This window comes from Panthera uncia, assembly GCF_023721935.1.
Source record: "Panthera uncia isolate 11264 chromosome A1 unlocalized genomic scaffold, Puncia_PCG_1.0 HiC_scaffold_17, whole genome shotgun sequence".
Classification (NCBI taxonomy): domain Eukaryota; kingdom Metazoa; phylum Chordata; class Mammalia; order Carnivora; family Felidae; genus Panthera; species Panthera uncia.
The window spans coordinates 38,974,188-39,000,529 of NW_026057577.1; the positions used below are offsets into that span (position 1 = coordinate 38,974,188).

General features: G+C 40.1%; 1 protein-coding gene across 1 annotated transcript in view; it reads right to left on the reverse strand.

Moving 5' to 3' along the window:
* The window catches only part of DPYSL3 (dihydropyrimidinase like 3), a 114,176-nt gene extending 101,140 nt beyond the window's left edge, over window positions 1-13,036 (reverse strand). The window contains exon 1 of the mRNA XM_049649440.1: window positions 12,551-13,036. Coding sequence (XP_049505397.1) covers window positions 12,551-12,949 — 399 coding nt within the window. The 5' untranslated portion in view covers window positions 12,950-13,036. The remainder of the gene's footprint in view (window positions 1-12,550) is intronic.
* Between the last annotated feature and the right edge of the window lie 13,306 nt (window positions 13,037-26,342).

Below are 26,342 nucleotides of genomic sequence, written 5' to 3' on the forward strand. Positions count from 1 at the left end.
CTCGCGCGCGCGTGCTCTCTCTCTCTCTCAAAACTAACCATTAAAAAAATTTTTTGAAAGAAATTCAAAAAATAAAGTGTCGAGAGAAAAAACCCACCATCCTACAATTCTGACCTTGCAAAATATCCTTCCAAAGTGAAAAAGAACACATGAAAAGATGCCCAACATCACTCGTCTCAGGGAAATGCAAATCAAAACACAGTTAAGATATCACTTCACACCTGTCAGAATGGTTAGACTCAGAAAGACAAGAAACAACAAGCACTGGTAAGGATGCAGAGAAAAAGGAACCTTCATGCACTGTTGGTGGGAATGTAAATTGGTGGAGCCACCAACAGTGGCTGGAAAACATACGGGAAGACAGCATGGAAGTTCCTTAAAAAATTAAACATAGAAATACCAGGTGATCCAGTAATCCCACTACTGGGTATTTACCCAAAGAAAGCAAAAACACTAATTTGAAAAGATACATACACCCCTATGTTTTCTGCAGTATTATATACAACAGCTAAGATATGGAAGCAACCCAAGTGTCCATCCACAGACGAATGGATAAGGAAGATGTGATATATATATATATATATATATATATATATATATATATATACATACACATACATATGTATACACACACATATAATGGAATATTATTCAGCCATAAAAAAAAATGAGATCTTGCCATTTGCATCAACATGGACAGACCTAGAGGGTATAATGCTAAATGAAATGTCAGAGAAAGACAAGTACTATATGATTTTTCTTATGTGTGGAATCTAAAAAACATAACAAATGAACAAACAAACAAACAAAAAGCAGAAACAGACCCATAAATACAGAGAAAAAACTGATGGTTGCCAGAGGCCAAGAGGGTCAAAGAGGGGCAAAATGGGTGAAGGGGAGTAGAAGATAAAGGCTTCCAGTTATGGAATGAGTAAGTCACTGGGATAAAAGGAATAACACAGGGAATATAGTGAGTGGTACTGTAACAGGGCTGTATAGTGACAGAAGGTAGCTACACGGGTGGCGAGCATAGCATATCATGTAGTCTTGTGGAATCACTTTGTTGTATACCAGAAACTAATGACGTGTCCACTATCATTTTAAAAAATGGAAGGAGAAATAAAGACTTTCTCAGACAAATAAAAACCGAGGGAATGTGTTGGCAGTACATCTGCCTTGCAAGAAATGTTAAAAGAAATTCTTCACAAACAAGAAAAATGATAGGGGTCTGCAATGTGAATGTCCATGAAAAAAAGAAAGAGCACTACAGGAGGAATAAGTGACGCTAATATAAAAATATAATTTTTCTCATCCTTAATTGATCTAACATGTAACGGTTTGTTCAAAATAATAATAGCAACAATGCATTCAATTAGCTATGTCTATATATGCTTCTGTATAAGTGAAGTGAATAACTAATAATACAAGGGACAGAGCAGGGAAGAATTGCAAATATTTTGTTATTTTATGGTACTTGCACTACCCATGAAGTGGTACAGTGTTATTTGGAGGTATACCTGGGTGAGTCGTAAATGCATACTGCGAACTCTAGGGCAACCATTAGAAAAAGTAAAAAAGAAGTGTGAGGGGCACCTGGGTGCTTCAGTCAGTTAAGCTTGGACTCTTGTTTTCAGCTCAGGTCATGATCTCATGGTTCCTGAGTTCGAGCCCCACGTAGGGCTCTGTGCTGACAGTGCGGGGCCTGCTTGGAATTCTCTCTCTCCCTCTTTTTCTCTCTGTCTGCTCCTCCTCCACTCACTCGCTTTCTCAAAATAAATAAATAATCATTTTTTTTAAATGTAACTGACATGCTAAGATAGGAGAAAAAATGGAATCACTTAAAATGCTCAATTAAAATCTTTACAAAGGGCAGAAAAAGAATGGAAGACAAAATAAGAACAAGGAAAAGGAAAAGAAGCAGAAAACACCAGCAAATATAGTAAATATGAGTCTAGCTATATCAATAATCACCTTGAATGTCAATGGTTTAAATGCACGAATGAGAAGACAGAAATTGTCAGAGTGGATCAAAAACACAACCCCACTATACATTGTCTACAAGAAACCAACTTTAAATGTAAGGACACAAATGAACCAAAAGTAAATGGGTAGAGAAAAAACACACTCTGCTAACACTAATCAACAGAAAGCAGGAATAGCTACGTTAATTTCAGACAAAGCAGACTTCAAAGTAGGAAAGTTATTCATCAGGATAATTATAAAAGGGTCAATTCTCCAAGAATACATAATAATTCTTAACATATATGTGTCTATAAAAAAAGCATCAAAGTATGTGAGGAAAAACCAGTAGAATTGCAAGGAGAAACAGATGAATCCACTATTATATTTGGAGACTCTAAACACCCCTCTGTAGGAAATGGACAGATCCAGCAGACAGAAAATCAGTAAGGACATAGTTGAACTCAATAGAACTATCAATGAGCTAGATATTACTGATACCACAGACTACTTTATCTAACAAAAGAAGAATGTACATTCTTCTCAAGCTCACATAGAACATTCACCAAGATAGACCCCATTCTGACCTATAAAACACATATTAAATTTAAAACAATATAAATCATATAATGTCTGCTCTTACACAGTTAAAACATAAATCAGTATCAAAAAGATAGCAGGAAAACCCCAAAATAATTGATTAAATACCTTTCAAATAACACATGGGTCACTGAAGAATTTTCAAAAGAAATTTATAAATATTTTGACCTAAATTAAAGTGAAAATATAGTATAACCAAATTTGTGGGATGCAATTAAAACGTTGCTTAGAAGGAAATTAATAACATTGAATGAACATATTAAAAAGGAAAAAAAAAAGACCGAAAATCAATAATCTAAGCGCCCATCTTACAACTAGAAAAAGAAGACAAATTAGATCCAAAGTAAGCAGAAGAAAAGAATAAAAATTAGAACATAAATAAATGAAATTGAAAATAAGAAATCAATAAAGAAAATTAACTAAGCCAAAAGTCGATTCTTTGACCAATAAAATTGATAAGCATCTAGCTAGGATAACTAAGAAAAACAAGAGAAGACCCAAACTACTTTTATCAGAAATGAAAGAGGGGACATCACTACAGATTCCATCAACATTAAAAAGATAAGAAAGAATATTATGAAAAACTCTATGCCCACAAATTTGATAATCTAGATAAAATAATTTCCTTGAAAGACACAATCTAGTAAACTCACACAAGAAGAAATAGACAATCTGAATAAGTCTATATCTATTAAAGAAATTTAATCAATAATTAATTCCTAAACAGCACTGGGCCCAGGTGGGTTCACTGGTGAACTCTAGCAAACATTTAAAGAAGAAATTAAGCCAATTCTCTACAAGCTCCTACAGAGATAGAAGCAAAGGGAATACTTCTTAGCTCATTCTAGGAGAACACCATTACTCGAATCCAAAACCAGATACCCTTACAAAAAAGAAAAGGAGACACCAATACCTCTCTTAGGCACAGATGTAAATTCTGTTGACAAAATATTAGCAAATCAAATTCAACAATGTATACAAAGAATTACATACCATGACCAAGTGGATTTTATCCAAGGAATGGAAGGCTGGTTCAACACTGGAAAATTAATGTAATCTACCACATCAAGAGGCTAAAAAGAACAGTGAACAAAATCAACAGATGCAGGAAAACCACTTGACAAAATCTGGCACCCATGCATGATAAAAGTTCTCAGCCAACTAGGTATAGATGAGAATGCCCTCGACTTGATAAAGAACATCAATTCAAAACCTACAGCTAACCTCATACTTAGTGATGAGAAACTCAAAAGAACTGACACCACTCAACTTCAAGACTTACAACGAAGCTACACTAATCAGGACAATATGGTATTAGAGGTGCCTGTCTGGCTCAGTTGGAAGAGCATGCAACTCTTGATCTTGCCGTCATGAGTTCATGCCCCACATTGGGTGTGGAGTCTACTTAAAAAATAATAATAATAATAATAATAACGTTCAAAGTGAATAAATAAAAAATAAGACAATGTGGTACTGGCAAAAGAATACACAAGGAGATTAATAGATCAAAACAGAGAACCTAGAAATAGGTCCATATAAATAGAGTCAACTGATCTTTGACAAAGAAGCAAAAGCAATAGAACGGAGAAAAGATAGTCTTTTTCAACAAATGGTGCTGGAGCAGTAGAACATCCACATGCAATAAAATGAATGTAGACAGAGACTTTAAACCCTTCACAGGGACGCCTGGGTGGCTCAGTCGGTTGAGCGCCGACTTCGGCTCAGGTCACGATCTTGCGGTCGGTGAGTTCGAGCCCCGCATCGGGCCCCTGTGCTGACAGCTCAGAGCCCGGAGCCTGTTTCAGATTCTGTGTCTCCCTCTCTCTGACCCTCCCCCATTCATGCTCTGTCTCTCTCTCTGTCTCAAAAAATGAATAAAAACGTTAAAAAAAAATTTTTTTTTTAAAAAAATAAATAAACCCTTCACAAAAATTAACTTAAAATGGATCATAGACCTAAATGTAAAATGAAAACTATAAAACTCCTAGAAAATAAGATAGAAAAAACCCCAGATGACCTTGGGTATGGCAATGACTTTTTAGATACAACACCAAAGGCATAACTGATGAAATAAAAAATGGATAAGCTGGACTTCAGTAAAATTAAAAACTTCTTTTCTACAAAAAAACAATGTCAAGCCATAGACTGGGAGAAAAATATTTGCAAGAGACACACCTGACAAAGGATTATTATCTAAAATATACAAAGAACTCTTAAAACTCAGCAATAGGAAAATGAATAATCCAGTTAGAAAATGGGCCAAAGACCTGAACAGAAACCTCACCAAAAAGATACCCAGATGACAATAAGCATATGAAAAGATGTTCAACATTATGTCATCAGATAATTGTAAGTCGAAGCGACAATGAGAAATCTCTACACATCTACTACTATTGTAGGCCGTAATCCAAAACAGTAACAACACCAAATGCTGACAAGGATGTGGAGCAACAGAAACTCTCATTAATTGCTGGCAGGAATACAAAAAATGGTACAACCACTTTGGAAGACAGTTCAGAGATTTCTTACAAAATTAAAAGTACTCATCCAACACCATTCAACAACTGCACTCCTTGGTATTTACTCAAATGAAATGTCCATGTAAAAAGCTACATACAAATGTTTATAGAAGCTTGAGTCATAATTGCCAAAACTGAGAAGCAACCAAAATGTCCTCCAGTAGGTGAATGGATAAACTGTACATCCAGAAAATGGAATAGTATTCCATGCTAAAAAGATATGAGCTTTCCAGCCATGAAAAGATTTGGAGGATTGTTAAATACATATTGCTAAGTGAAAGAAGGCAATCTGAAAAAGCTACAGACTGTATGATTCCCAAAATATGACATTCTAACAAAGGCAAAACTATGGAGACAATAGAAAGATTGTAGTTGCCAGCGTTTAGAAGAAAGGGAGGGATGAATAGGTGAGCACAATGAACTTCCAGGGCAATGAAAATACTGTGTTTCCTCCTATAATGGTGGATATATATCATTATGCATTTGTCAAAATCCACAGACTGTACAACACCAAGAGTGAACCCTAATGTAAACTATGGCCTGTGGGTGATAAAGATATGTCAGTGAGCGTTCTTCAAGTGTAAGAAATGTACCGCTCTGGTGGGAGATGTGGATAACGGAGGGAGCTATGAAAGTGTGGGGGCAGGAGAAACAAGGGAAATCTCTGTACTTTCCACTCATTTTTGCTATGAACCTAAAACTGTTCTCAGAAATAAAGTTTATTAAAATGTATTAAAGTGGCCAAAAATAGTTTAAAAATATATAATAATGTATATTCCCACTTTTATTTTGGAATGAAAAACATATGTGTCACACACACACAGATGTAAAGAAAATACACCATTGTAGTAACAGCAATTTTCAATGGGAGACTACAAGGAAATGCAGTTAATGCTTTCCTATTGTTTATCTCTTTGGTTCGTCTTAGGTTTTGATTGTGCACCTACATAGCTGGTGCTTAATAAGTGTTTTTAGAATAAAGGAGTACAGAAAAAATTAGACGCTGAAGGGAGGTCTGGGGACTCCTCACCCTATTTATGGTGACCTTGTTGTCCACACCCCACTGGCCCAACCCCACATACAGAAAGAGAGTATACTGAGCACTACCAACACTCGGTCTGTAGCCTCACTGCAAGGCTTCCACAGTTTATTTCTCTTAGAAACTGGTCAATAAAAGAGCATATATCACTGAAGAACTCAAATTGACAATGAATTCTTTAATGACCATCATATTAGAACCACTGACTGTTATGGCTTTGATCTGAAGATTAAGGACTCACGAGCACTTATCCAATTGTGTGGGCAAGACAAGCCACTAGGGTACAAGAGAAAAATATCAGGATCTATATTTGTATATACAACATTTTACTTTGTACTTGTTTTGTATTGTATAACAGTCATAAGATATTAATACAGTTGACCAGTGAACAACACAGGTTTGAACTGCACTGGTCCATTTACATGTGGATTTATTTTTATAAATACCATACAGTACTGTACATATATTTTCTCTTCCTTACAATTCTCTTAATAACATTTTCTTTTCTCTAGCTTACTTTCTCATAAGAATACAGCATGCAATACATATAACATACAAAATGTTTGTTTATATACAAACTGTATATAAACTGTATTAATTGTTTATGTTATCAGTAAGGCTTCTGGTCAACAGCAAGCTATTAATGGTTAAGGTTCAGGGGAGTCCATGGATATACATGGATTTTTGACTGCATGGGGGTTAGCACCCTAACCCCTGTGTTTCTCAAGGGTCAATTGTACGTATGTTGTGCATGTAATTTATACATATGCACATGTGTACCTATACATAGAGAGAGAGAGACCATGCTCAAAAAATTTTTGCATAGAGGTGTACAATAAAAGAAGCCTATAGACCTGGTCCAGGCCCTTCATTTTAGAAAGGAGGAAGCTAAGTCTCAGAGAGAAGGGAGGTGAGTTGCCCAAGCTGGTTAAAGATTGGGTCTCCAAGTTGAGACTGCTAATGCTTTATCCTCTCGGTTTAGTTTCTGTTTGTTGCTTTGTTTATTGTTTGTTTGCCTCATCTCATTGGTTTTTGATGGAGTAGAACTGGTTTTTCAAAGCCACATAAGTCCAGGTTAAGAGTACAGATAAACTTTGGGGTGCCTGGGTGGCTCAGTTAAGCGTCTGACTTCAGCTCAGGTCATGATCTCACGGTTCATGGGTTCCAGCCCCGTGTCGGGCTCTGTGTGGACAGCTCAGAGCCCGGAACCTGGTTTGGCTTCTGTGTCTCCCTCTCTGTCTGCCCTTCCCCTGCTCACACTCTTACTCTTTCTCTCTCTCTTGAAAATAAATAAACATTAAAAAAAATTTTTTTCTAAAAGAGTACAGATAAACTTTAACATTCCATCTTCCTATAAGTTTAACTTTTAAAAAGTGCTTACACACATAAATGGACTTCTGCCTCTTCTCAAAAATGGAGAGCTGAGCTGCCAGTCATAGCCTGCATTCTCAGGCAGGCTGCCCTACTCCTAGTAAGCTCTATCCACTGTCTCACAGGAACATTATCGGCAGGAATAACGCCCAGGGGAAATTAATCATAAAGAGAATCAGCTATAGAAATCACTGACAGAAAAACATCACGGACAGTCCCCTGGCCGTCTTAGACATTACTTACAAGAGCTGTCAGCAATACCCTGTCTCCAGGGACCATTACTTTGAGGGAACCCTGCCAATCACAGCATTACTTGGAAGGTACGTTTTTTTATGTTCCTCAAATGCCTACTGTCAAACTAAACCAAAGTTCTGAAAGGTTTCAAACACTTCCAAGTTTGGGTAAGTTAATATAGTTCCTGATTCGAGTGTGGCCTGGGGGCCAGGTACCCAAGAGCCTTTTCTCCCAGCCTAAGTGCGGACTTTGGTTTGTCATAGCAGCTTTGAAAAATTCATACACTCCAGGGATTCTGACGATGTGGAGAGGACTTTATAAACCTAGAATTCTATTTCCAGCTGTCTTCTCTTGCATGGGGTAAGGAGGAGAACTTCAGCTTCTCTGGATCGTTTTGAAAATTTTCCACCCAGGAGCAAAAAGGCACAGGACAAATGATTTAAAAAAAAAAAAAAAAGGTAAGAGCCACAACTTGCCCGTTTCAAATGCTCTCCTCCTACACCCAGAACCCCTACTGACTTCACAGAGGAAACAACTTGCACGAAAGTGGCCCATGTGGGAAACAGGGGACTAGAAATGACCCACGGCTCCTGACTGGGAGTTATCAATAGACCCATGTAATCATAATGTCATTACTTTGTTTTCACTGGATGACAGAGTTTTTGCAGTATCATTTGCTCTTGGCAGACCATATATCATCATTCTCCTCCCCTTAGGAATTTCTTCGCTGCAAGAAAAACTCTGGAAACCATCTTGAGAAATGGTGAAAAATACTTCCTTTTCATTTACAACTGCTTTTTTATGCACTTACTGTCAAAAGTTATAAACGAAAAGTTATGTGAGCCAACCAGGGAGGATTTGGGCAGTATGAATGCCTATCAGAAGAAAAAAATCTAGGTACATTATTCAACAAGGTGTTTACAGGTAGCTCCAGAACCACAATATAAACACCCAATCATACCTCAAATATGGCATTTGTCATTCAAAGTATAACTCAGAGACCTTTTTTTACTTTTATTCTCCCACACAGTTTGTTGTAGAATCTCTTCATAATTTATGCATTTATTAACTAAACTTATTTCCTTAAGGTGGGGGTTAACAAGGAGGTATGCTGTAGACAAAGCACACTGTGAGTTTATCAAGACATTTTTTTAAAAATCTCTTTTAGTAACTTTGCATTCAACTTGAAAAAATAAGGATTTTGCAGCAACTCTTTTCATAGGCTGGGCAACTGTTCTCCAACTGCTCTGAATAATGGGCTGGCGGCAAGATGGAGGAAAGTGCTAGAGGTGTGGCAGAAAGTTCTGTCCTTGCCCTGCATGACAGTAACACATCAGGAGCAGACACCAGGGTCAGGCTCACCGAATTAAAATAAAATAGCAGCCTCCCTGTCTGGAAAGAAGGAGTCAGAACTCAGAAAAATGGACTCTGGACTCAGAAAAATCTGTTTGAATTCTGGCTCTCCTACTACAAAAGCATATGATGTCCATGTAAGTCAAGGAAATTAACTAGCCTAATATACTTTGCCACGACCATATCCCATCTGGAGCACTGTGTTCAGTTCTGTGCACCACATTGTTTGAAAGAATATTTATAAAATATAGTAAAACCTGAAAAGTAAATCAGAAGGGTGAAAGGCTTACATAAGAGAGGGCTAAAGAAGGCAGGAACGATAAGGCTAAAAGAGAGAATTTTAGGAAGAATGCAATTGCCCTCAAACATATAAAGGGCAGTGAAAACTCAAAGAGTAATCATGACTAATATGTGCTGAGTACTCAATATGTGTAGTCACTGTTATTCACATTCTGCAGGTGAGAAAGCACAGGCCCAGAGGCCGAGTTATATGCTCACAGTCACATAATTTGGATGGGTGGAGCCAGAGCTCATCCCAATAGTCTGGCCCCAGGTATAGGGGAGATATGAAAGCTATACTCCAAATACTTTGTTTTGGTTTTTTTCATTTTTTATTATTTTTTTAAGTAAGCTCTATGCCCAAAATGAGGCTCGAACTCATAGCCCTGAGATCAAGTGTCACATGCTCTACCCACTGAGCCAGGCAGGCACCCCTCCAAATATTTCTAATCTCTGTCTTACAGGATCATAGAAAGATTGCACCCTCCCAATTCTTTTGGACACAGGTTAGTGATTTGCTCTGGCCAGTGACATGTGAACCTAACTTCATGTCATGTTCACATGTCATGTTCACAACTTCAGCATGGGAGTTCCAGAGCCTATGAGCAACACGCCCATGTTCTTCCTAACATGAGAGCATAGAGGTGAAACCTCCATCAGTCTAGGTCCCTGGGGGGAAATGATGGGCAGAGCTGCCCTGTGACCCATGGTGGACAAGTAACAGGAGCAAGAAATCAACTGTGACTGTTTCGTTAAGCCACTGAGATGTGGGGATTGCTTGTTACTGTGGCAATACCCAACTTTTCTGACAGATAAACAAACCCACATGCTTCAAGTCATTAAAATACCTCAGAAATTAAAAAAAAAACCCTCTATTCTTATATTTTAAAAGGTCAGAACCAAGAATAGTTTATAGAAACCACAAGTAGGCAGATTTGGGTTTAATTTAATTTTTTTAAAGTGACGTTTTCTGAAAGCTGCTTCACAAGGTACACGCTCACTGAAAATGGTGGTATTTAAATAAGAGGCCAAAAGGGACAGCTGGCTGGCTCAGTCAGTAGAGTATGGGACTCTTGACCTTGGGGTCGTGAATTCAAACCCCACATTGGGCCTAGAGTTTACTTCTAAAACATTCAAAACTAAAATATAAAAAATAAATAAGTGAGAGACCAGACAATCATTCTGCATCTGTGTAGCAAAAAATATGGATTCATTAAGGAGGTTTAATATACCAACCATTTCTGGAACACCTCCAGTGTTCCAGGCATTTCAGCTATAGTGATAAATCCAAACACACAGTCCCTTCCCTCAAGGAAATAGCCATCAAGAACAGAAGTAGATAAGGTCTGCTGACTCTTGTAGCAGTGTGATTCAACCAAATTAGAGATAATAACAGGGCCTGAATGAAGCTGACAGCAAGCCTGAACTTACAAATAACCATGTAGCACTAGAAATCCTGCTGATGCTTAAGTTGTATTATTATTTTTCAATTAGGAGCCAAAAGTATAGGGTTTGCAAAAGGAAAGAAAACGAAGAGAATGTCTGGGTTTAAAGGAGGAACATTTTCCCTTTCTCTAGTTACCATCCTTAAATCTTGCAAACCAGGCATATTATCTGGCTTACATCAGGGGTGTTCCAGCAAAGGGAATAGCACTGACTCACAGCAATTGTTACCGACCTTTTCCATCACTTTTCCCACCCCTTAGAGTCAGGAAGGGAACATTTCAATAGGGATCAGCTCAGACCTGAAGAGAGGCGATAATCTTCCTGGAACGCCATTCTTAAGTTTAGAAATCAGCCACAGCTTTTCCAAAATATCCGAAGTTTTTCCTAAAAGGGTATTTGAGCAGGGCCTACAGGGATCCCATACTCTAAGGATGATATGAAAATCACCAACTAAACGAGTGATTCCAAGGGGCACGGACATTGTTTCCCAAAGGTGTCTTTACACAATACTAACTTCAGTGCTTTCTTTCCCTAGTGGTATCAATAATTAAAGCTTTGTTTATTTTTTTAAACTTCCCAAAATGAAACAGTGCAGAGATATGCCTTCCTTTGACTGCCTCACTGCATTTGAATGGAAAAACATCTAAAACTTGGGTAAGCATTAATTGTAATTGCTCTGGGGCAGACATTTCCATTTTGGGTTATTATTCATACCAGTATTCACAGAGAATAATATATGTGGATGGATTTTGCAGCCATTATCTACACAAGAGTGACGTATCTGATTACTATTGTTCCCCAACTCAAAAGCGTCAGTTTGAACTTCGAATACTCCAGCCCTGCCCAGACCCTGAATTTTCTGAACTACGGTTCTGATTTTCTATGAAATAAACAAATAGATGAGAGCAGGCTGGATTTCAGGGCCATACCTTCAGCCAGTTCAGGGTGTCACGAGTTTCTCAAAAACACACATACAGAAGAAATTGGCTTTGGCACATGGAAAAGCAGCAGAGAATTTGCAGCTTGTGCTAGTTTAAAGTGCACCCTTAATACTCTTGCCTGTTTTCAAAAATAAGTGATAGTCTTCCAGAGACAGCTGGATCCCTGTGGTACCCAGTCTTGCAACAAGCTTTGTACACAAATGTACACTTTACAAACACAGATGTGAAATGTCGACCTAGGACAGAAGAGAGGCACGCAGATGAGGGTGTTTAGTCTAGTGCCTCCGCACCCGAAAGTTTCAGGGACAGAGCTGATGTTTAAAGAGTGAGAGGGGGGACCGCCCATCCTGTACGTTCATCCGGGGACTATGGAGATGACCCCCATCTTCCTAGCGCCAGTGTGCCCTCTGCCCTGGTGACCCGGGTTGAGATTTAATCGAGGGCCAGAGTGGGGCCAAGACAATTGTGCCAGTGGTTACTCAGACGGAGAGAAGGGCTAGAAATCACTAAGCCTTCCTGGCTGGCCCGGCTGACACACCCACCCAGACCCGCCGGCCCGGGGGTGCTGCAGGGAAGCGGGGGAAACCCGCGCACCCGGGTCCCGCGCCCACGAAGATGCTGCAGTTAGGAACCCGCGCGAATATCGGTCCGGGCTGAGAGGTCGCGCTACGCTCAGCAGAGGATGCCCTTCACCTCCCTGTCCCCCTTCCCCCGAGCTGAGTGAGCGGGAGAAAGTTGTGCCCGGGCCGCGTCGCCCCGGGCTGCTAAGGGAGCGAGGGCGGGAGGAGGAGAGCCGCGGGCCCCCTTACCTTGTCCTTGGGGCCGAGGTTCTGCAAAACCTCCTTGCCGGTGGCGCTCCGGATCTCCACCCCGGCGGGCGCGGGCGACGCGGGCGACGCGGGCGACGCGGGCGCGGGCTCCCTGCCCTCCTCCCGGCCTTGGCCCCGGCGCGGGGTGTCCCCCTCCACTCCCGGCCGGCTCCCGGAGCCGCGGCCGCTGCCCTGGCTGCTCCGGGGAGTCTTCGCGCCCCGCTGCCCCACGCTCAGGGCATCGAAATCCAGCGTCTTGCTCTCGAAGGCGCCCTCCACGTTGCAGAACATGCCGCCGTACTTCTGCCGCGGGACCTGGTCCGTGGTGCCCGGCCTGGCCAGGTACACGGGCAGATCGTCCTCGTGGGAGCTGTCCCAGCCCCTCCGGCCCGAGGCCATGGTTCAGGCGCACGGCGGGCCCGCGGCTTTGCTCCCCCAGAGGCGGAAAGGGCAGCCGCCGGCAGCGTGCTCCGAGCCACAGTGACTGGGGCGGGAGGAGGCGCCTGAGCGTTCGCGCCAGAGGCGGCAGTGCAGCTCCGGTTGCTGCCAGTCCCCAGCCAGCCAGCGAGCGCGCGGCGCAGGGGCCGGGGCAGCGGCGCGCTCCGGCTCGGGACCTGTCGCCCGCCCGCCGCCCCTCGGCGCGCACCCGACCCTAACGTGGCCTCGCAGGGTCGCGCGGCCTGGGGGCCCCTTGGAAAGTAGAAATCCCAACTTGGCGCGCGCGCACACACAGGCACGCACGCTTCCCGCTCACCCAGCGGCCCCCAGATTCACACTCAAGAACTCGCCTCTCTCGCACAGGCACAGAAACCCTCTTTCACCCACAGTGACTTCCGAGTGTGCCTCTCAAACACAAACCTCTCTGCCCCGCTCGTGCACGCAAACCTAGTGGGCTCAGGTGTGTTCGTGTCAAAGCCGCGCTCTGATTTACAACAACACGCACCCACACAGATGTACCAGACTCACAATCCTAGACTTTGCTTACCCATAATCCCAGATTTGTCTCCTCCTCATCTTAGAATTATCTCACAATTGTCCCCGCTTCTAGAATCTGCCTCACAAACCTGCACCCTCAAATAAAGTACCTCTGAATCGGTACCCTCTTCGCTGACGACCACAAAAGCCTGTAATTGACTCACAGACAAATCTACCCTCGAACCATTCTCACCTCATATTTAGCACCCTAGATTTTGCTTTTTAAGCACCCATAATTTGCCTCCCAGACAATTACATTACAGGTCAAAGGCATGCACAGGTCCCTGGGTTGTGCCTTGCAGAATACTTCCAATACCCTGTCCTCATACAACCAACCCATCGCTAATACCCCACAAACTGACTCAAGCTCAGGTTTATGCCAGTCAGAACCCTCCACGTGGACTCACACATCAGCTAAGATTTACCTCAAAAATACACAACCAAAGACTTTGCCTTGCGCATTACCTCAATTCCACACAGATTTTGCTTATGTATATGCCTGCTCTCACAGCCTCATTCTCTTCCCCCTTGTCCACCCACATATACTCTAACCCAGACTTTGCCAGTAAACACAGAGTCCTCGAACCTGCAGAGCTCATATGGTATCTGCACACAGAGCCTAAATCAAGAATCTTCAGCGCCCACGTTAAACTAGGCCCCCTTTCAGAATTTCACTCCTTCAGTCATTCATCCAGTGTGAACTGAAGGCCTGCTGTGCTCTTCGCAAGATACTAAAGGGACAGTGTTTAACAAGGCAGATGGGGGCCTGTCCTCACCAAGAGTGTAGTCTCCAGCCACCCACCTAGGGAGCACAATCGATCACTATTCCGCATGACATACTAAACTTTATTTTCTGAACCCCGCCACTACATCATAGACTTCACGAAGTCCAAGAGCTGGTCTGTTTAATTTACTATGAAATATCTTGAGTCCAGAACATCTGCAGGCACATAATAGGAGCTCCATAAATCCTTTTTGAATAAATGGTAATGATAATAATAACAAGTGCAGCAACAGGGAACATTTATGGAGCTGTTGCTGTGTGCCAGTCACTACTGTAATTGTGTCACATATAGTAACTCACTTAAAGCTCATCAGCATATGGCAGGCTTCTTTGTGCACACAGACACTATCTTTGAAGGCATCTGCAATCAATTTGGTCGAATGAAACTTGCAACCGCAATTTTGGAGAGTAACTAGGATATTGGAAAACGGGGTTTCGATAGCAGGATCGTGACAGTCTTGAAAAGTTGGGGGATGAGGTTGACCTGAACTCTGATCACAGACAAGTATGTCGACACAGGTTTTACTTGTCCCCCATCCCCATGAGGAGAAAGACGCTTGCTTCATTCACTGCATGTGCTCTATCACATTATTCCTGATTTCTTTAGCAGACTGCCTCTGGGAAGCTGCCTCCTTCTTAACAAATGCTGGTGGCTGACAGACCCAGAAATTCATGTGACAGATTGGTAATATAGGCTCTTCCATCCCTCTTTGCTCACACAGGTTACTTCCTTCCTCTTCCCCGTTGCTTTCAAACTCTTCTTCACTCATTAACTCATTTACAGACTTTTAGGGGGACACTTGCTATGTGTCCAGCATTGTCCTGGGTTCCCTGCTCTGTGGAACATAATTCTAATAGGGGCAAAGAGATGATAAATAAGAAAGATCAGGTCAGATTGTCAATCATAAGAGTTATGAGACACAACATAGAGAAAAAGATAGCCAACTTTGAATTTTTTTAACGTTTATTTTTGAGAGACTGAAAGAGACAGAGCATGAGTTGGGGAGGGGCAGAGGGAGAGGGAGACACAGAATACGAAGCAGGATGCAGGCTCTGAGCTGTCAGCACAGAGCCCGACACGGGGCTCGAACCCACGAACCACGAGATCATGACCTGAGCTGAAGTCAGACACTTAACCAGGTGAGCCACCCAGGGGCCCCTAAGATAGCCAACTTTTAGATTGTTTGGTCAGGAGAGTCTTTCCTCTATGACTCCTCACAAACACCACGGGCACCAGCACGGTGCCCCATCAGCAAGGGCAACAATAAAGATATTAGCTAACATTTATTAGGACTTTATTCTGTGCCAGGCTTAGTGCTAAGGACTTTCCATACACTATCTTAAATTCTGATTAGTAATCTCTTAATTAATAATACTACAAGTCATGTACTATTATTTCTGTTTTACTAGCAAGGAGGCTGAGGCTCTGAGTGAGTGCCCAGGTTGTGACAGAACCATAACTAGAAGGAAGATATGTGCAAAGAGTCTGAAGTTTCCTTTGAGAGGGGAACATTCTGAATGTAGATGCGTGCCTGTCTGTGCTTAGGTGTGTGGGCGCTTGGGCGTAGATAAGCCCTATCGCTGCAGCCACGTTGCCTCACAACTATGTCTGTTGCAATGCATAAGCTCCATAATTACATTTGTTGACAAAACATCACATCTGAAAGTCAACAGCTGCATATACACATATGTGTTTAATTAAGAGAGCAAAGCAGCCTTTAAAAGAAGACTAAAATGGGAACGGCTGATGAGACTCCATCCAACTCTGCAACTATGTGGCCTTAGGTCGAGTGTCTTACTTAACTTCTTGATGTCTTTCTGTTTCATATTTGCCTCACCCACCTAACGGGATTGTAAGGATTTCATTCCTTGAATAAGCCATTGTGTTAAGAATTTCACATGCATTGCCTTAACCTTCACAACAACTCTGTAAATGTGGTGTGATTACTATCCTCATTTTACCAGGGGAGAAAATGAGGCCTACACAAGTTAAGTTTCTTGCCCAAAGTATCACACTAGCATTTCAAGCTAGAATTCATTTCCTTGATAGCTGGTCCAGAGACTGTGCTCCTAAAAACCACCCCATGACACAGCTCTGTTCTAAGGATTCAGAGAGGTAATAACGGGAACACCAAAAGTAAGGTGTTAACAAATTGAAAAATCCTAAGTGTCCTAGCTGTCTGGGGGCAAAGGTAAACTTTAAGACAAACACTCACATAAAAAAATATCCCGCCAGTGTCCTCCTAACAAAGGCATCATAGTTGCATGAACACCTGCTGATTTTATCATGTCTGTCTCTAGCAAGGTAGAGGAAGCATTACTTATGACAGTCACAAACATAAGGGCAGCTATATGTCTATGGCCACCTCAGGTCACTCTTTCCAGCGAAGGGTTTATCTAAAACAATGCGCAAATAGCAAGCTATTTCTATAACACGGACAGCAAAATAGAGCTTTCAGCTTGTCACACACGAGATCAAATTTGCACTTCCTGTAACTCTGCAGTAAATGACTTGCCACTTTGCATTGACATGACTTGTTATGTGAGCCCATGGCATATCCAATTATAACTTGAGGGAAATGTATTCTGGAGGCATCTTCTATTACCTATAGATCAGTGGAAGGCAGAGACTCCTCTATAGTAAGCAATGTGTGCACGTGCAATCCTAATACAGCATAGAGTGTCTTTTATGGAAAATAAATTGTGCTGAATTCTTACAAATCAAAAATCTATCCAACAGAAGATACGATATTCATACTAAGGTGGTGACTCCATACCTAAAATAAGGGGAGAATAGAGGATTTACACAGTTTACCTTGACTCAACGGTGAACTTAAATATTTCTGATCAAAACCCATCCCATCTTTTCCATCCTTGAATTGCAGGAATTTGAACCTCAGTTATTTCTATCCCATTTTAAGGGTACAGAGATGGGAAACATCATTTTTCACCCTTCAGATGACATATATGTATGAGGCAACCTTTGCAAGATATTCAGCACTCTGCCTGACACACAATAGATGCTCAGGAAATATTAGTCCCCATTTCTTCAGGGTATATTTAGATGTGTCATTAATATCACAGAGTTCCTAATAATGAGCTTGAACTTGTCCTGTAACTTTAGCTTTATAGGATTTTATGGAACAAATTGAAATTATGATAATGTTTAGTATACATGTTAAAAAGTGACTTCTATTTTCAATATACCTTCATCACACCTTAAGAATTCTGACAAATCTTGGGGCACCTGGGTGCCTCAGTCGGTTGAGCGCCCCACTTCAGCTTAGGTCATGATCTCACAGTCTGTGAGTTCGAGCCCTGCGTCGGGCTCTGTGCTGACAGCTCAGAGCCTGGAGCCTGCTTCAGATTCTGTGTCTCCCTCTCTCTCTCTGCCCCTCCCCCTGTTCATGCTCTGTCTCTCTCTGTCTCAAAAATAAATAAGAACATTAAAAAAAATTTTTTTTAAGAATTCTGACAGACCACTATTGAGAGTCAGCTCAATATTTGGTGACTAAAGTGTTCATTAGGAACCAAAAAACAGGGGGGCATTGGGTAACTCACTCTGTTAAGCATCTGACTCAATTTCATCTCAGGTCATGATCTCATGGTTTGGTTCTTGAGTTCGAGCCCTGCAACAGGCTGTGCTGATAGCATGGAGCCTGCTTGGGATTCTCAGTTTCCCTCTCTCTGTGCCTCCCCCATTCTCTCTCTCTGTCTCACTCTTTCTCTCTCTCTCTCTTGCTCAAAAGTAAATAAATATTAAAAAAAAAAAAGAAACCCAAAACAGGTCATTTTTCAAATATATACACAGTGTTAAAACCAGTTCATTAACATTTTTAATAATCCCAGTTGCGCATGCAGAAAAAACTCCTTTTTTCTCATAAATATATGTATATAGGGAGAAAAATGAACAAGAATATATATCAAAATATTCATAAAAGGTGAGTTGTAGGATTATGAGTAAGTTCTAGTTTCTGATTTCACGCATTTCTATATTTTCCAAAATCTTTAATGTGAGTTACTTTTGTAAACAAAGAATGTCATTTTGCAATGTGTGTCCAGGATGTTTTTTTAGATAAAAACACATTTATTGAGCATGTTGAAAATTGCTGATGGAGAATTATTGAACCCAGCTGTTGGCTCCCTACTGTATTCTGAAGATGTATGATCTAAAATGAAAAATCAAAGGAAAAGACAAATAGACTATTCATCAGAATCTAGTTGTCACCTCATGCAAAGTGAATCAGCAGGTAGACAAGTGAATGAGAAAATGATCATTACAGGGAGGACATGAAATGAGGGTTTATAAATGTCCTGAGGCAAATCCTTTCCACCAAAGGATTAGTTAATAAGACATGACATAATCACCTTCCTACTGAGGAGTTGTTGGTGTTTCCTTCCCAATTTTTATACCCTGAGCATCTCTCTTTGATGTTTCTATTCTCAAATGTTCAAAAGCCAATTCCAATCACAGGATTTCCTTTTGCCTTATGTGGGAAGGAGACAAATGTTAAGTAGTTGCTGACCAATATGATAAAACAGATATTCACCTCAAAGGCTCTGATGCTCTAGTTTCCTCAGTGCACATTCACAGGTACAACTGACTCTCCTAAGTGAAAAATCTCTAAGTAAGGGCCAGACAATAAATGAATTGCGGGGTAGAACAATATAAGAATAAGAATAATAACAACAACAAAACAAAGACAAAAAAAGCGATAATCTGTCCAACCTCTTTACTAGCTATCACAGTTCACAATATATTTCCAAGGTTTAAAAAAATGTATTCCTTTTGTTACTTTTCCAGCTACATTTCCTGGTTTTTGTCCATTTATGAAAGAATCACATTAGTTTTACATTATTGTTATGACAATCTCATTCTGATTATTGAAAATAAAAATAATTCTCTCTTTTGCCATCTAAAGAGGAAGAAAAACAGTAATGAATCCTTTGTCTATTTCCCCTCCCTTCCTTCCTTCCTTTTCAATGAAAATTTCAAAACTACAGAAAAGCAGATGGTCATATAACAAACTCCCATGTACTCTTTTAGAATTTGTAAATGTAACTTTTCATCATATTTTTCATGTATTTTCAAGAAACAACACATAACAGAGTTCAAGTGCCCCCTACTTATTCTACTCTCTCTCTTCTTCCCTCTGAAAAAGAACCACTGACCTGCATTAATGTCTCATATTTTTCTAGAGATGGCTATCTGTTCTAACTTGATTCTTTGATTCAGACTTTTAAAACTTGTGTCCTGCCAAATAAACTGTCCTTGTTTAATTATTTGCTTTTATTTATTTTTTTAAGATTTTTTTTAACGCTTATTCATTGTTGAGAGACAGAGAGAGACAGAGCATGAGTGGGGGAGAAGCAGAGAGACAGGCAGACACAGAATCCAAAGCAGGCTCCAGCCTCTGAGCAGTCAGCACAGAGCCCGATGCGGGACTCAAACTCACTGACAGTGAGACCATGACCTGAACTGAAGTGGGACACTTAACCAACTGAGCCACCCAGGCGCCCCAATTATTTGCTTTTAAAGAATAACCATGACATGGTTGATATACAGAAGCCCCGCACTCCTAGAAAGCTAAGACTTGCAGAAATAGAGTTTGTCCTGCTGGATGAAGGTAATCATGTAACTCATGGACCAGGGCACTCACGCTATATGAGTAGGTGTGTGTCTTCAGATCACTGGGTTTCTGGATCAACAGATACTAGATCTGTGAGAGGCAAGCTCAAAAACCAACCATTTTCCTCTTGAAGGGAATATTTTTGCTATTATCATGATTTGAGTGGCTCCAGGAAACTGGACATAAAACTCGCTCTTAACATTGAAAAAGATAACTTTCATTTTAGCATCCCCTTGAGCATAAACTAAATAAATAATGGACAAAGAAAGGTAGTCAAATGAAATGACAATCTGAAAAGAGAAGCTTCTTTCATTCCAGACACAAATTTGCTGGCTCCACAAGACGAGGGCACATCCTGGCTCCAACTAAATGGGTAACAGGCCAGAGTATAAATGACAGATAATAAGAGATATGGAAGGAAAAAAAAAAGGAAGCATGGTGAATAATTCTTTCATTGAGAATGTTATAGCTCTGTATAAATTCAGAAGACATAAATGCATTGGTAATGCCTTCTTCCCCCAGTGCTTTTGTCTGAGTTCATTTTTCTGTTGATAAATAACTCCTTGTCTAGGCAGCTCCCTGGAACGCCTTATTCCTCCAGATCCCTCATAATTAAGAAGAATGGATAGGAAATAGTATCCCGTCAATGTTTCAAGCTTTTATAGTGATTTATATTGGAAACATGAAGGAAAAAATAAGGAGACAATTAGTTTAAGCATATAGCCCTAATTTCCTTTTCTTACTACAAAATATCAGTATTTACATGGAACATGATGAGTTTGAGAAAGTGACAGTATTTGAAGCCACAAAATCTGGACTACAATTATGGGTCCATCACTAGCTGAGTGAATTTGGGGGAATTACATTAATTCTCTCTTTCTGTTCCCTCATCAATAAAATGCGGATAAAAAGCTGTGGTATGAGAAAAAAAAAAGTGAATTGTTGCATACCAACCTATAACTGCTTTCTACAAATAGTAATTGTTATTTTCTTCAGTGCTTGCCCCAGTTTCTAAGACACCGTATGTAACAATCAACAGGTCTTGCATTAATGCTATCTGGAACTTTTGTTTTTCAACGGTAGATAGAACTATTTGTAGTATATAGCTAACAATCACTAATCAGTCTTACATGTGATCGAAGTGAAAATTTTATTTTGGGAAACCAAGTCAGATTACCTTCTATTCCAATCCTAAAAGTTTTAGACATTTGTCCCCTAAAAGTATCCTAGACCAAAGGTATAGTCAGATGTATGCGTGAAACTTATTATTATATAAAAATATACTAAAAATAATAAGATATGGATAAACACTTTTAAAGATTGATGTTTTAAAGCAGAGCCCACATTAAAATTTACTCAGTTTTGACTATATGATGTCCAACAAATTAATAATTCTTAATATCGGCTGGTCACTAGGAATTATAACATTTAAAGTACAATTCAACTTGCTTAAGTGTTTATTTCTTACCAAAAAATATTCAGTGTGACTATACATCCAAATAATATACTACAAAATCATTAGTTGTATCAAAAAGGAGTTTTTGGCTATAAAATTTACACCTTCAAAAATATATATTGCTGTCTTCTGCAATAAAATGGACTGAGCAGTTCTGGGAATAACTACAGTATATCAAGGTGGGCTAATCTAAACTTCTCAAAGCCATACATTTATCAAATACATAAGTTAGGAGCATTTTCAAAAGGAAATCTGAGATTAAATACTATGTGAAAATTATAGTAGATTAATTATCTGATGAAGTATTTTATTTTTAATATAATCATTTATTTTTATGGCTTAATTTTAGCTAAAAATTAATTGCGTTAAAAAATTTGAATGACTTAAGACAGATAGGATTCATAAAACGTCTATAACATTATGGTAAGTCTGGTAGATGTAGAACTTGGGAATTACCCTTTTAGCAAAACACAGTAAAGATGTAATATTGTTAGCTAGCTGGATTATTCATTGTAACGGATATAATTTTTGACATTGGCTGGCAAATTCATAATTATTTACTTAAAAATTTAATAATCAGTAATTAAAATAATATAATCTTAAATCATATAATGATGATTAATTTCACCATTTACCAGTATCTTTTACATCTGGATCCTGAGAAGTCTTTAACTGAGTACAAGGCATAAATGAAAATTCCTCATGGGGAAGGCAAATCCAATTTTATTAGAAACATAACTATTTCTGTCGATCTTTAAGTACTCTTCCCAAAATTCTAGTATACTTGATGATACAGAAATCAGGTTTGCTTGCTTTGTTTTGTTTACCTTTGAAGACAGTGAATAATGTCTAAGAACCACTTTGAAATGTGTCCTTGTGACAAAAAACAACTATGAATTTTTGAAAAAGCCTTTTTTGTTCTTTTCTTTTTTAATCCAAAGATCAGTTCTGTTTGTTGTCCTAAAATAATTCAAATGCAGAAGAGACAAAATCTGAGCCAAGTCCAGTCCCCCTTAGCCAAGAGGAGAACAGAACTCTGCTGGAGTAACAAAAGGGAAACAGTCTGCTTAATCAATTCAATTCATTACATATGTAGTGAGTACTGATTTTTTGCCAAGGAATATTCAAGGTGTTGAGGGAGCTTAGCATACAGGAGATAAAACAAGTAGGGAAATCAAATGTTACTCAGACTGTTGTAAGTGTCACAAGAAGAAAAAGAGAACTACAGATCAAGAAAGGCCTTCTGAAAAGCAAACCACAAGTCACAAAGGGTGAGTTGGGTTTTGACAGAGGAAGATGGGTGAGGTCATTCCTGGCAGAGTTAGAAATGGGAAACAGTGAGCAGGCCTGCTTGGCTGGAAAGCACAATGCTTGTAGGGGAGTCATGGATGAGGCCAGGAAGAATGAACAGGGCTTGAATGTGGGGCACCCTGCATGAAAGCGAGAAACTTTTTGATTAAGAAAGTAGGTATACGCTGGTTCATACCTGCTTTGCAATACTAACCTTACCTACAGCCCTAAGTCCCTGGGCTTGATGCCCAGTGGCCTCTGTTCTATTACTTAAGACCTCAAAGCTTTTGTAGATACAAATTCTCCTGACAGTGAGCACTCCTGCCGCCGTCAGCCCCTGAATTTCCCGTCCCTTACTGAGCAGGCTTGGGAGGTGCAGTGAAGGCTGGAGTGTGAAATCTCAATGTGTGGTGCAAGGAATATTTGGAGAAGGGGTTGGAACTCGGAGGCAAATTTTCACCATGGAAGCAGCAAGTTTCTAAATGAATCGGCAGTGTGTTCACGATAAGAGGTGATCTCTTGTTGTCTGGGGCTGCGGGTCGAGAGCAGTTGTTGTGAAATCAGAGATCCAACAACAGTGCAGAAAGCTCAGAGCTGTGACTGATGAGATGAGCAGATAGATGTCTGCTTTACTGGGGATGGGGTGTGAAATGGAAGATTAAATTATACACGGAGGCATCAAAGAAAGGTTTTCGTTGTCCCCGTATGAGAGTGTACTAGTTTTCTATTGCTGTGTAACAAATTTAGCAGCTTATTTATTTTTTTAAAAGGGCTTTATTTGGGGGCACCTGGGTGGCTCAGTTGGTTGAGTGTCTGACTTCAGCTCAGGTCATGATCTCACGGTTTGCAAGCTCGAGCCCGGCGATGGGCTCTGTGCTGACAGCTCAGAGCCTGGAGCCTGCTTCAGATTCTGTGTCTCCCTCTCTCTGCCCCTTCCCTGCTCATACTCTGTCTTCCTCTGTCTCTCAAAAATGAATAAGCATTAAAAAATTTTTGTAAAGGCTTTATTTTTTTTAAATTTTTTAGAATTTATTTGAGAAAGACAGATACAGTGAGATTGGGGAGGGGCAGAGAGAGAGACAGATTCCCAAGCAGTCTCTGTGCTACCAGTGTAGAGCCTAAAGTTGGGCTTGAACTCACAAAACCATGAGATCATGATGTGAGCTGAAACCAAGAGTCCGATGCTCAGCTGACTGAACCACCCAGATACCCCACAAATTTAGCGGTTTAAAACAACACAGATTTGTTATCTCACTGTTTCCATGGGTCAAGAATTTGGGTACAAATTAACTGGGTCATCCATTCAGGTCTCACCAAGCTGAAATGAAAGTGTTTGACAAGAATGAGATCTCATCTCAGGCTTGCGGTCCTTTTCCAAGTACATTGGTTGGTGACAGAATTTAGTTCTTAGCAGTTACAAGACTGCCAGACATTCTCTTGCTGACTATCAGGCTGGGGTGACTCCCAGCTCCTAGAAACAACCCTAATGTCCTTGTCATGTGACCCCCTTCAAAGGCAATTCACAACATGGCTGTTTGCTTCTTCCAGCTCAGCAGGACATTCTCATTTTCAGTCCCTGACCTCTTTTCAAGTCTCATCTGATTAGGTAAGACCCACTCAGGATTATCTCCCTACCTTAAAATCAGTTGATTAAGGGCCTTAATTACATCTGCAACATCATTGCAGCACCAAGATTAATTGTTGAATAACTGGGAGAATGTGTATACAACCAGAGTAGTGGGACAGTTGGGAGACATACTAGAATTTTGCTAGTCACAGTCATGCCAGAATCTTTAATATGTGAGAATTCCATACTGATGCCCTTATTCTATAGGGAAAGTTGTTGAAAAGTGGGCCAGCCTAACCATTTCTTGTATGTCTATACAACTCAGTTTAGCACACAGTTCTTGAAATTTTACTGTTTAAATAGCTACATTTGTAATATTTGATGATGGCTATATGATCATATGATTCAAAATTATACATATATATATATATATATATATATATATACATACATATATATGTATATATATTCCAGTCCTCTGAATCTCTACAATTTGTACAATGAAACAATAAACCTAACAGACTTACCTATTTTGCAATGTTGCTATAAGGATCAAGTAAGAATGCTGTTAGGATGAAGTGATAATGGTTGTAGAAATGTATATAATACAGAAATTCATGTAAAACTTAGGGAGAAACTCCTAGGCAAAATCTTGATGAGTTACTAGCTGGGCAAGGCCCTCCAAATATTTAAGCCAGAGGAGTCAAATATTGTGAGCCAGAACAGTGACAGACTCCTGCAACACAATAAAATAATTCTACCAGCAATACCTTCAGATGCAGCCTCAGCAGCTCCTTTCCTTTTGAGGTGGGCTTCAAACATTGTCATGATAAGGCTCAGAAGTAGTTTAAAGTTGAAGACTTGAGAACATAATTCAAGTGCACATGGCTAAGTCTCCAGGCTCCTCTCCAGGAGATACCCTTGCAAGGCATTTTCCATTGAGTTGAAATATAAGTTTCTTCTCTTCTTGTATCTTGTTAAAAGGGAATGATGGAATTGCATTGAGGAAGATAAACAAATTCTACCTGTTATACATGTTGTGAAAGTTAAGTGCTAGTCCAAAAATAATTTCTATGATTCCTACTACATCTGACTTAATAGCATCCATCCTAATCATTAGCCAATTACAGCCGCATCCAGCCCAGTGCCTATTTTCCTATGCCATACAACTTAAAAATGTTTTTTACACTTTTAAATAGTTGAAAAAAAATCAAAAGATTTCATGATGTATGAAAATCACATGATTTGATTTTCAATGTTTAAGGTTTTCTAGGAGGACAGTCATATTTATGTATTGTCTATGACTGCTTTCACACTGGAATGACAGAGATGAATAATTGGTGGAGGGACTGCACCATCCACAAAACTGAAAATATTTTTTGGGGCACCTGGGTGGCTCAGTCGGTTAAGTGTCCGACTTCAGCTCAAGCTCAGGTCATGATCTTACTGTCTGTGAGTTCGAGCACCATGTCAGGCTCTGTGCTGACAGCTCAGAGCCTGGAGCCTGCTTCGGATTCTGCGTCTCCTTCTCTCTCTGCCCCTCCCCTGCTTTCTCTCTGTCTCTGTCTCTCTCAAAAATAATAAACATCAAAAAAATTTAAAGAAAAAAAGAAAATATTTGCTATCTGGCTCTTTACAGGAAAAGTTTACCAACTCTTGATCTATACCACATTCAGGTTGGTGAATGTGTTGCAAAATAGGTTCCCAATCACTTCCAGGAATGTTTATAACATGCAGTGATTATAAAGGACAGTTGACAATAGATATTAAGAGTCTGAACATATTTAAGAAATTTGCATGTTAAGATGCATCTGTTGGGTATTTCTGCTGCAGTTGGTTCTCAGTCAAGGCACGTTATCCATAATGGTACTCTCTTGTGTCTCTGGAAACACTTCTATTGAAACTCTTTTTTTGTTACATGGTGTGGACCCTTTCCAACTTGGGGAAGGTCCCCAGGTCTCACTTCCCTCTCTATGCTGGTATAGGTGAAAATACTTCTGTAGGAGCTGTTCTTTCAGCACCACACTCCACAGGTTCTTTCACGGGGCCTTCACTCACCTGAGTGCCCATGGGGAACTGAGGGGTCCCTC